Raw genomic sequence first — 12586 nt, forward strand, 5'->3', positions numbered from 1 at the left:
AAGCGTTTTTAAACGTTTATTAAATGATGTGTGCTATCTGGGTCACCAGCTTTTTTGGTCAAATTTTAAGACTTTGACTAGTCCCCTGCCGTCCCACAGATCTGACGTAGCTCTCATAAACTTATTTTTTTCTCTCTGGTTCAAAGTTAACACGATGAACATATGTTTTTCCTCATTTTGAGACATTTTCTGCTGCAAAAGAGACTTGCACTAAGACTCTGAAGAATAACTGTTACGCCTTCAATGCTCAGAAATATCGTAGGAAACTATGTGTATACTCAGAGGTAATCTGGTTTGAAACCTTTTTAACGCATTGTAATGTCCGGATTGATAAATATATTGTAATCATTGACTCACTGACAATACTTTTCGAGTAGACCATGTATGTAAACTTCAGCAGAGTAAGGTAGGGGGTCCAAATATCGTCCACTTGGGGATATTGGTTTCCCAAAGGAGAATACATATTTCTGATAGAATTATGATATAGGTCGGGCGATGAGATATTATGTGGTAAAATGATTACGCAGTAATTTTTTTTTTATCATCAGTATGCTGAACGTGTTAATAAAATAATTCTAAACAAAAACAATTTTCAGTTTATAAAAATACGTTCCTAATACCACCCACGGATGCTCTTAATATCGCCTGCATAAGAAAGTGTAGGTAGAGAGTGAACAAATATTACTTTGTTTTCACATGCATTTGCATATATGTATTGTAAACTATGTAGTGAGCTGACACGGACACTCTTAGAAAATATTAAAATTTTGTCTTTTTTCTTTTGTAATGCTTTCATGACGTCAATACTATTTACATCTTAACGAAGATTCACCAAAATCGTCACATGAATGATATCCTTTATTTAAATGCAACATTGTGCACGATCATCGCCATTGCTACTCTCACTCTCAGCCTATAACGCCCAGGATGGTTCGTCGTCATCAGCCGAATAGATAAAATTAAAAGAAGTCATTTTTCTTCTTCTGTTTTGTTTCTTTTGAATCTGATCAGCTTGTGGCTTGCCAAAAGGAAGCTGAGATATACAAGGCAGTATTTTTTACAGAACTCGTGACTATATAACTGCTGATCCAAACCTGGAATTAAATGTATAGAGTGTAATGAAACGGTTCATATTGGTTGATATTACCATGATCGGTCCTCGAATAGGTTGCTGTGGAAATTGCAATGAATGTTCGGTAATGTTTTCCTCTGTTATTTGAGTCGCCTACTAGGTAATAATTGGAACACTTTGGGGGAGATATTAGGAACATTCCAACAAGCAAACATTGCTGCTTTAGTGCCATATTCGCAATGTAAACGCGAACTAAATACAACTTATCAAATAACCTATTTTCCGTAGTTTACCTAGCGTTAGTGAGACAACGCATTACTGCAAATTACTACTCCCAATACTGATAACACACGGAGTATTTTTTAAAAGCAGCTCACTAGAAAAACCAAATTAACTCACAGCGCAAAAGTTAGAAGCACTTGTGGCTTCAAAATTTTAAATTGAGTAATAGTTGAGTAATAGTTGCAGTGTTCATCATCTTTGTCTCATCATTGTTAGTCATTAGGAAATAGTGATTGACGATATCGGGAGCATGAGCGATATGATGTGGATCCCGTTCCTCACTACTTGAGAAAAACCCCAATTGCACGAATACTGGTCTGATGCACAGTGAATGAAAATGTTTTGTCGGATTTTTGTCGTGAGTATTGCTAAGGGTGCCGGTTTGACATTAGCACATCGAGTAGATAAAAATGAGAAAGCTCGAATCGGGCAGTAAGACGAATCAAAAACGACGTATCACAACAAAATATTGCATTCTCCTTTCTATGATGGTCTCTGTCATAACAACTGTATTTTAATCTATGATTTCCCTTGTTAGACAGCGTAAGGATTTGATGAGAGTTTCCGTTGTAAACGTATGAGGGACTTTATATTAAACTGCATTCTTTATCTTTAGAGATATTGTTTTTTAAAGTATTTTGACATCATATTATTTTTATATGTTATGACATTAGTTTTGAACTCAGCCGTGCCAGAATCATTCGATATACGAGGGTGGTTCGATAATTAAAAGTATGCTGCAAAATTACACTGGAAGTAAAGTTTGAAGGATTTTGACCGTATCAGAAAAGGTTCACAATTTAGATGCTTTCTCGACATGAGTTACTTTATAGCAAAACTACGTAAAACATCCACTAACAGCAGGACTTAGTTTCTAAAACAAAAAGGAAGAACCTTATACATAAATTAATGCTCTAAGTTCTTTCTAATATGAAATGGTCACTGACAATGAAAGATCGAAAATGCAGGAGATGAACTCCCATCCAAGTTAAGCCCTTCTTCGCAGAACTGCTTGTCAAGCTTTCGGAGTACTCCAGATAATTTTTGGCACCCAGAGAGCCAAGTTTTTGAGAAAGCTTAACTCGCATATGATCAAGATAAATTTTCGTCAGATCAGAAGTTTCATGATTTTTAATATAAAACTCTGCTGCTTCTCTTATTTTCCTGATAATTGTTCAGATCCATTCCTGCATTTTCGGCTTCATTACTTGACTTATTCTCCTCTTAAAACATTCTCCCTAACAAACAGCCTGGAATATATCTACTTGGGATTCTTTACTTGTAAACTTCTTTGATTTACAAAACAAATAAATAAAAATCTGATAAGTTCCACTGTCTCAAACTTGGCAGATTGCATGACTAAATACGCCAAGATTCTTTATTTTTTTGAACCTGAATTGCTTCTTAAATAAAGCAACATCTGGTTTCTACAAGGTCCGGCTATTAATTTCCAGAACTGACGTAACTGTAGGAGAACGAAAAGCCGGAGAATGGCGCTAATGATTGCGTATTGAAGAGCGTTTTCTCGCGCATGTGCAGTGCAATCGGTGTCATTCTAAAGTAAGTACTTCTCGTGGAAAACCGCATTAAAACGTAGCTCTCAAATTCCTGTTGCCGAAGTGAAAATGGACCAATGACTTATCGTTAAATTTTGCTTTAAATTGGGCAAGACAGCTGCAGAAACATACGAAATGTTGAAACAAGTTCACTTGAACTTTTGAATGGTTTAAACACTTTCGGGACGGGCGCAAAAGCGTTGAAGATGATTCACACACAGGTCGGTCGCAGTCCGTACGCACGGTGGAAGCAATTGAAAAAGTTCGCATTATGGAGACGAGGAATTGAAGAGCTACGTTTTATAGCGCCTTTCTACAAAAACCACTTACTTCAGAATGGCGCCGATTGCATTGCGCATGCACAAGAAAACGCTCTTCAACATGCAATCATTAGCGCCATCTTCTGGCTTTTCATTATCTTGCAGTTACGTCAGTCCTGGAAATTAATAGCCGGACCTTGCACTTATTATACTCATAAACGTAACAAATGGTGCAATTTGCACCATTATTGCCCAAGCCTAATTTGTACAGTAAGAATTTGTACCTTCATTATCGGACCACCCTCGTTGAAAATCTGATATACATTTTGTCTATTCTATGCATCAGCATCCTTTCTTTGGGCCTACAGGTACAAAATTTTTATATTTTTTATTTTTTATAAAATGTGCGTGACAATATTTTATATATGTATACATGTATATATACTGGTTTCGGTCAGCTATGCTTGTACAAATTCGCACCTACATAGCTTTAGTTCCGAAAGCTACTATGATATGGGGCATTGATGATTAGCACCTTATTCAATTTCAAAACATTGATACTCTTCAAATCGGTAAATGTAATTGTCTGTAAGCTGTAGTTGACCTTAAAAATTGTTCAATGGTCATTCTTTCTTACAGATAACACAGTTACTCATGGCACATACATGTTTTGTTCAGTAGTACAGTTGTACATTACAAGATATAAGAACTTTTAAATTAATTACAAAATCAGTATTACTGGAAAGTATGACTGAAATTTTAACATTTGTAGTATAAAAAACATTTAAAACACACCATATATCATATTTACAGTTAATGAATATTCAACTTATACACTTACGTCACTATTAAATTTTCACTTTTAAAGCAACAAAAAGGTATTTTTCGCATGTACCTCTATTTTCTGTTTGCTAGAACTAAAGATTTCAAGGAATACGTAAATTGAGTTTATGCAAGTAAAATGTGAATTATTATATCTGTACCGAAGACCCGGACTAATGTAAGTCCAAAAATTGCGATTTTCCATTTGTTAGAGCATTTTGTGTAGAATTCTATTCCGCATGGAGGGATATGAACCTTATCCTAAAAAAAAGGTCCTTTGTTTTTATGTACCAGTGTTAAAAGAGTTATATCCTTTATATAGACCAAGTAACCGTTTTTCCTCACTCACGTAAAGTAACGATTATGTGACTTAACGTTGTTTTGTCTCTCATTTTGATTATATTGAACTTCTTTGTTTAATGTTGGACATTTCATTGAAGTCAGAAAACATAAGCATCAAACTGTTTTACAGTTTCGTTGAGGATACAATTTTGACTTAAAAGAAGAAAGGACATGTGTAAGGACTAGCTGAAATCTTTGTGACGATCTGTCAAACACGTAGATGTCCATAAACCGTTAATTATGCGCAATTGATAAAGTCATTCCTAAATTAAATCGAAAACAAAAGATACGCATTTTACTCGATATTTCTCCGTGAAGTGACTGTAGTGGAATAATCCAAGCATAAACTATACGTGGCGTAAAGGGCAACTAAACTAGGCAAAGAAGCCAAGTCAGTCGCCCCCTCCCTTTTCAAGTGATACGGTCATATGGACTATCTCTTCTTCATAAGTCGTGGTCACTATCTTCGCTAAAGTACATATACTCATAGTTCTCCATAAGCAGATGCTATTTTGCGAAAGATTGGAAATAGATCCAACACTGAAAATATGATTACGAAGTTTTTTTTTCTCTCTTTTAGTAAGTTTTCACGAATGCTTTTTTTTAATGTTAAATAACGTGCTTAGTAGTTTTACTACTAAACTAAAAACTCACTGAAATCGCTTTTTTTTCGATTTGCCTCGTTATCCTTCATGTTAATCAGTACAAAGTGAAATCTGCAGTTTCCATCATGCTTGGTAATTAATCTATTTGTTACGCTCGGTTACGTAAAATAACTCTTTTCACGAAAATATTGGATGTGTAAAAATGTACGAGGCGTAATGAAATTTTCTAAATACTAAGTATACTATTATTTTGATAACGAACTAAGAATACGTTACTTTCTATGCTATTCATTGCATAAAAATAGCTTCACATAGCACATAATTGCATTTTGATTTTTTGAGCTCAATTTTAATGTAAAATAAAGAACATGTTTGATACTTTTAACAAATAAAAAATATCATAAACATAAAGGTGTACTTTTCTAAAAATGTTTTCGTAAAAAAATTGCCTTTGCTTTTTTCTGTTACGTTTAACTGATAAAACATCATAAAATATATGTTTGAATGGAATAAACAAGCAGCACAACAATATCACCATGTGAAAAAGTTACTGAAAACTTCTTCCTCGATCAATGAACGAATTGTTTTTTTATTAAATGGTAAAATGCTAAATCTACTAAACTCTAGCTATCCGTTGACAAATATAGTCTTTGTTCATGTTTAGTTTGTTTAAAAATTCAGCTTCATTCCTTGAGAATGCTGGTGCACTTCTTACCTTAATCTTGCTTAGCATAAACCTAAAATATATACATATATGACTGAATATCCGCTTATCATCTGACAAGAGCTGCAACTCTTACTTAGATATACAGCAACATCTTTCACAAAAGCCATCACTGTCCTTTTCCACAATAATATGTATCAACACGTAAAACTATGCTTATACCGAAGTCCAATTCATAAATTAATGTTTTCCCAAGTAACAACAATAACATTTCTTGTTTCATATTACACAACACAGCATATATATTTGTAAATTTTCATGTTACGCAGACTGTCATTTGCGAAACAGTGACGCAGTTGCAAGGTATGAAAATGAAAAATTCGCAGTTGCTTTCCGTTGCGTACTTGCTAAAAAATTATCCTCTGTTACACCATAGTGTGATAGTTCACTTGCTCGCAGAGGCCTTCAGAACTAACCAGTGGTTCAGTGGGTAGGAAATATTGAGGCTAAAAGAGAAAACTATGTTAAAAAACGCAAGAAAGTGCAACATTTAATGTTAAGTGTAACAGTTATTGTTTCATGTAAATGGAAAACTGTTAGCTTAGGTACTTAATACCTAAAACAGAAAAAGTGTGAAAAAAAAAAAAGAAAACAGTTGTTAAGCAATATGGAGTGGAAGATTGGAAGGATTAAGTTAACAATATGCATTTTCGTTCAAAGCTAATGTAATCTTTTGAGTTTTGTTCTTTGCTTTTTTAAAATAATACTCATGATCCATACTAGAAAAAATGTTTTAATTTTATGACATGAGAAAAACCTCTTCTAGAGCGTCTAGCACAAACAGATAAGTTTTGATAGTTTGACATATTTGCGTACCATATTACCCCGCACTAGCAATCATGCAGCAAAATTCGGGGTTCACCAGGTTTTTAATAATCCTAGAGTAGTCTTTTCTGGCATGCCGGCGAAAACGAGGTCAGAGAAATACATGGAATTCAATATAATAAACTTGTTTTTTTTTAATACTAAAAGGACTTTTAATAGTTAAGTTTCATTTCAATATTGATTAACATTGCATTTTTAACATTATCAGAAAAATCTAAGTAAGAGTATTTTTTTAATTAAATTAGAATGTAGCAAACATTTCAACTCTAAAATTAAAATATTTCACAATTGCATAAATAATTTATTATCGCTATGTAATAAATAAAAATAAATTTGTCTATCTAAAAGGAGTTTAAAATAACTTGCAATAAAAAAATAAATAAAACTTAATAAAAATTACAATGAGTCAATCATTTCATGGGCACATAACTAAATTCGTAACACATTTCATTTCTTCTTGAAACACTTGTGTTATTTATTAAACAAATATTTTTTTTAGTCTACTATTTTTCTTCTTTGTAGAAAACTGAACCCCGAATTATCCGACATGCCGGATAATTCGAATTTTCCTGCAGGCTGGTCAACCTCACTTGTTTCCGGCATGCCGGCTGATGCAAGGTAATACTGAAATGGATTCCTAAGAGCGAGTATATATTTGTTTCATAAAAACGCACTGCATTAATGCAAAAATGCACATTCATGTCGCAATGCATTTAGTTTTTCCTTCAATTAATTTTTTTTTAAAAATTCCAGTTGTAAAACGTCATTTAGGGTGATATAAACACAATACATTTTCGTAGGAAAAATACGAAATAAAGCCTTTGCAATCAGGTCCGATCCAGTTAAGATAGTGCCCACGTTATAGCAAAATCTAGTTTTCAAAGTAGTGAACATATTAAATTAATACTTGTTGTATTATGTTAAACTAATTCGAAATTTGATTGAAAGAATCAATTTAGACTCATCGATGCCACGGGATTGTGTAACTCCGCCCTATAAGTAAATGCCAATCCTGAAATCCCGCAGAGCCAACAACAGAGCGGGATTATACTAATCAAATTTCAAAAATACCTCATCTTTCGAAGGAAACGTGTGTAAATTATAAGTTGCAGATTTTGTTTCTTTAAATTTAATCATTAAATAAAGAAAAAATATACTTCAGAATAACAAAATAAAATCTAAAAGTTAAATGTTTTTTAAAGCATTTCTCATCATTAATGTGATTTTTTCTTATTGAAATCAGTAATGTTTGAGACGCAATTAAAAGGAGTGATACAAAATTCTCATTTTAATTACGTAAAAATCATCTGTACCAATCAGACAGAGCCACTCATTACCCGTCCTCGGTCTGTGTCGTTTGCTCCAGTGATTGACAACCTTACTTTACTTGCCATCGCTTCACACATACTCATCTGAAAAGAAGTAAAAATTCCGTGTATATATTCTTTCTTTTTTTATTATTTTATTCACACGAATTGTTACATCAAACGCAATAATTAAATCAGAACAAAAAAACATTTTTCTTGCAATTATATACGCAGCGTTTGGAGCTAAAACCAATTTACTATTTAAATTTTAGTGTGTGTATGTGCTTTTTTTTTCATAACGTAATTAGTTCTTAGTTGATATTATCAACCCACAATGCGATTTGAAGTGAATCCCTTTTAATTTGGTCGAAAAACTTTCCCAGCAACCAGTTTTACTTCAAATTCGGTTCATACCATGCTTTTACCATATCACCACGGTAAGAAAGTACAGATGAAACGAATAACATTTTAATAATAAATTGCTTAATAAATTGTTTTATTTATTATTTTTTTGTATATAACTGCACATGGCACATACTTTTATCGAAATAACAACAAAAAGGCACCGTTTTTTCTAACGGCAGTTTAAACCTTTTCAAAATTCTTCATTATTAATCCTTAAAATCTCTACAGCCTTTAAAATAAACTGTAATTGATTTAAATTATTTTTTTTAACTATTTTTTTTTTCAAATATATAACATTATGTAGGGAGCTATGCAGATTTCTTTTCAAAGGGTCAAAGTGATCCTCTTCTTATTTCTAGGTACACAAAGACTAACGTAATTCTAGTGATATATTGTTAATTTAAGCTTCTATTACACATATGCTCCAATAAAAAGAATACAGAACCTTGAAAAATGTTAGAAACCACACAATTTTATCGTTACTGTAGCGGTAAACATGAGTTAGATCCTTGAAAAGTTTTGAATTCTCAAAGGCCACATTAATCAAGGTAGTTTGAGGAAGAAAATTCACAGCACGCGGTTTGTTACTCTTTGACATGGGATAGATAAAGTAATGGATAACAAGTGCCCTTTGTGAATCGTTTATTACAATTATTCTATTTGGAGTTCAGTGCAAATAAGCTCTGTTTTTTCATTGTTGAACAGTTAATCAAATTACTCAATTTCCCCCCTTTTTTTTACATATCGCTCATCGGCTTCAATGTAGGTCATTGCAATAAAAAAAATAGCCATAAAGCTTTTAGAGTAAGAGAATAATTTCAAATAAAATGAAACGGGATTTTTTGTTCTGTTTTAGTTTATTTGTTTATCAAAATTATTTTAAAAAACGAGTCGCAGAATTTGCAAAACAAAATTTTTTAAAAATATCAATATCAATTCTTAATGCACATATATTTTTGGTTAAAATGCACGAAAGTGGTTACACATTTACTTAAAGCCATTATTTTTTAATTAACGTGTTCCAGTTTTCCGTTAAGCCAAAATATTTTTATTTTAAAACTTAACTTTTTTATTTTCATTATTGGTGGTCTTTATTCCTTTTAGCTAGTTGTGCTTTAAATTAAACACGAAATGTATATATACCGCACTTCAACGAAAATAATCAACTTCCGCCTGAACTTTTTAAACTAATGAAGAAGAATAAGTATGCAGGTAATGAAAATTTATGTGCTGCATAGTTGTTTTCTTCACTTTTTTCCACTTCATCTAGTGCACCATCTAATGTATTTTCCATTTGCAGGTTGAGCTCCTCAAGAAAAATTACATTTCCTCTCAATACTGTATAGATTTAAATTCGAAATTTTGGCGAAAGTTTTCATTTCAAACTTTTACTGTACTTTGCATGAGTAGTTTTATGCTACCTATAACATTAATCTAAAGGATTAGTTATGTAGTAAACATGATCAAAAAAATATTGCATGCATTTTTGGAAACATTTAATTAAGTAAAAAGCTTCGTATTATTGTTACAAAAGTAAGAATTAAATTGAACAAGCTTACCAGAAACATTTCAGAAGTAAGCAGATTTAGCAATAAATGTAAAGCAGTATTTAAAAAATGCCAATACGTATGAAAAAATTCAACACTGCCAAACCTATTTTAGCACAGAAAAGACATAAAAAATATGATAGATATTTAAAGAAATAATGCTAATCAGTGAGAAAAATCTGTAAAAAAAATCTAACGCATTTAATAGATAGCAGAACTGTTGCCAATACAAAAAATTGGTTTTGGAAATATGGAATAAGTTCTGACTTTTTTCCTGTGATGTTGCCAGTACGAAAACCATTTTTATTGAGATCTGTAATTTAAAGTAAATGAATAAATAATAAAATAAAGAAAAAAAAGGTCGCTCAAAAATTGCTCGATAAAATAAATACAAATAAATAAGGGCAATAAAAGATTTGGCTAACATAAATCAACAGAGAATAGACAAAGAATTAACCAGTCTTTGTTTTTAAGTTTAGCCACTTCATCGCTGCTCCAAAAACATCACAGCTTGATTAAGGACTTGGTCACTTGGCGGTTTGAAACGTAGATTTTTATGGTTTTCAGGATTAGAGTAAACTTGACTTAACGGAAGAAAAAAATTAGTAGTTTCGGGTGTACATTCAAACAATCGTATGCCGTAAAAACAGATCTATATGATCCTGTTTTTTTTTTTTTTTTTTTTTTTTTTGCATAAAATTAATTTTGTTTCTAAAGTCAAGATTTTTTCTAATTTTTACCTAGTAGGGTTTTAATAAAGTCCCTCAACTTTTATATTTTTATTGTTTTTTTTTTCAGTCAAACCTCCTAAGTAAGATTAGACTCCTTTAACTCTACCGGGACGAGTATAACCGGGACGAGTATATTCTATTGAACAACTAATCATTAGTCTGATATTGCACCCTGCATTCGAAATGGATTTCCAAAAGAGAGAAAAAAAAGTCAAAATTAATTATTCTCGTCCTCCAAAACCCTAGTTTTTAAATTTTCCACAACAGTAGCTTTGATATTTAATGAATAATTTGGTTATTTTGGCAGATTTTTGTTAGTGGTCTGTGTTACTGCTTTAATAGTATCCTTTAGCGTTTTCGGCTTGTGCTTTAAAATGTGCACAGATTTTTTTTTAAAGTTTACTTCTGTATTGACAAATTCTTTAATGTTACCAGAGGAATTGCATTATTGATGCAACCAAGTACTTACGAAGCTTCTTTCAAACGAATAATTTTCACTATGTTTGGATTAGTTATACTTCTACATTTAACTTATAAATTGAGGGGGAGATCATAATGCCTTAAATAATTTATAGTGCATTAAATTTCAGATAATTGTTGTGTAAGGGCCTAAAATAAAACACGGTAGATGGCCGGTTATTTTCTTGGTAGACAGTATCTACAAATAGTAAAAGCAAAATAAAGTTACTACTAATAAAGAAATGAAAAATATGCTACTAATCAATTAATCTTAGTAAATTCTTGCGGCTAATCTGTAAGGAAAACTATGCACATAGGGGGGGAAATATAAAATTAGAATTTTGAGATCTTGAATTTAAATTATGTTTTCGCAATCACAAATTGCGGTAGGACCCTACTCGTTGGGTTTCTTGTTTTAACTATTGGTTTTTACCGCAATCACAGTTTGAATTGAAGAAGTCAAAACTCAAATAAATGCCAGGGGCTGGATGCTGGATGTTATGTGCTGGACACTGTTTTCTCGTGATACTGTTTTCTCGTAAAAAAGGTTGTGTAACGTCAATAAGGTCGTTTATAAATAATTTGATTTCGATTGACATGGACAGCCGCATTAAAAGCATAGAAAAATAAAATCAAAGGAGGCGGACGTCAATCAACAGTCATGCATAGCGCCTAAAAGTGCAGTGGCAACAAAATTTACAACTGTATTTTCAAATAACTGAAAACAAATAAAATAAGTATGTGTGTAAAATATGGAGAAATTAAAAGTGGGGATTAGAAACATAAGGCATTTTACGCCACACACATGAATTTATCTTTGTATAGCTTTGGATATTCATTTGTTGATTGAACCAGTAGTAAAATATTTACTAAAAGCAATATGAATAAAGGAAAAAATTTTAATACACACGTTGCACACGTTTCATTTTACAGCCACAATTATCAAATTAATTCTGAGCAACGTACATAAATAACCTCTTCTTTAAAAGCAAGTCTTTTGATACTCTCTTCAAAGATAGCTCTCCCAGTATTTACATTTAGATTTCAGTCACAAAGGCAAGTTTACACTGCACTTTACATATATTTCTATTAAGTTTTAATAAGTAGCTGAAAAGTCCAGACAAAACACATTTCAAAGGAAACTTGTTTAAAATCAAATGGAAATGTTTTTCTTGTTGCACGCAAAGATAACGACATGAATGGAAATCAAAGCTCGCGTTTCAAAACGAGTACAAACAATGAAATTTAACCATGAATATGATTCAACAAAAATCAATTCAAATATACGTAATTTCCTTCCCGGATTTTCTTAAATCCTGCACCACATTATTTATGAGCTTTAAGGTTTAAGTGCTCTGAATACTTACTAATGGGAATATTTCATCATTCTGTTTGGCTTTAATCCATACATTTGCATTTAAAGCAATTTTCCGCTCTTTTGTTTGAGTTATTCTTTTAACTGAATTTTTAATGTTTTTATGCTTTTGCTTTTGCGAAAAATTAATAAAACGTTTAAAAGGGCCATGCCTTTAACAATAAAATAAGTGAGGACTTAAACCAACGTTTCCTGAAAAGAGTATTCAAAAACACAGCAAGTAATTCCAGATATAAATTCAAGTTAGCACTTAAAAACTTAAAAGTGAAAGCGT

At 31.9% G+C, this 12586-nt stretch overlaps 1 protein-coding gene across 1 annotated transcript in view; it reads right to left on the minus strand.

The window, feature by feature from the left end:
* Positions 1 to 5587: 5587 nt before the first annotated feature.
* LOC129231734 (glutamate receptor 1-like) overlaps positions 5588 to 12586 on the minus strand; it is a 376261-nt gene continuing 369262 nt past the window's right edge. Inside the window, exons 13-14 of the mRNA XM_054866095.1 lie at positions 7826 to 7900; positions 5588 to 6109 (exon numbers count right to left, since the gene is read on the minus strand). Of these exons, the coding sequence (XP_054722070.1) occupies positions 6029 to 6109; positions 7826 to 7900 (156 nt within the window). The 3' untranslated portion in view covers positions 5588 to 6028. The remainder of the gene's footprint in view (positions 6110 to 7825; positions 7901 to 12586) is intronic.

This window comes from Uloborus diversus, chromosome 10 (assembly GCF_026930045.1).
Source record: "Uloborus diversus isolate 005 chromosome 10, Udiv.v.3.1, whole genome shotgun sequence".
NCBI classification, from domain to species: domain Eukaryota; kingdom Metazoa; phylum Arthropoda; class Arachnida; order Araneae; family Uloboridae; genus Uloborus; species Uloborus diversus.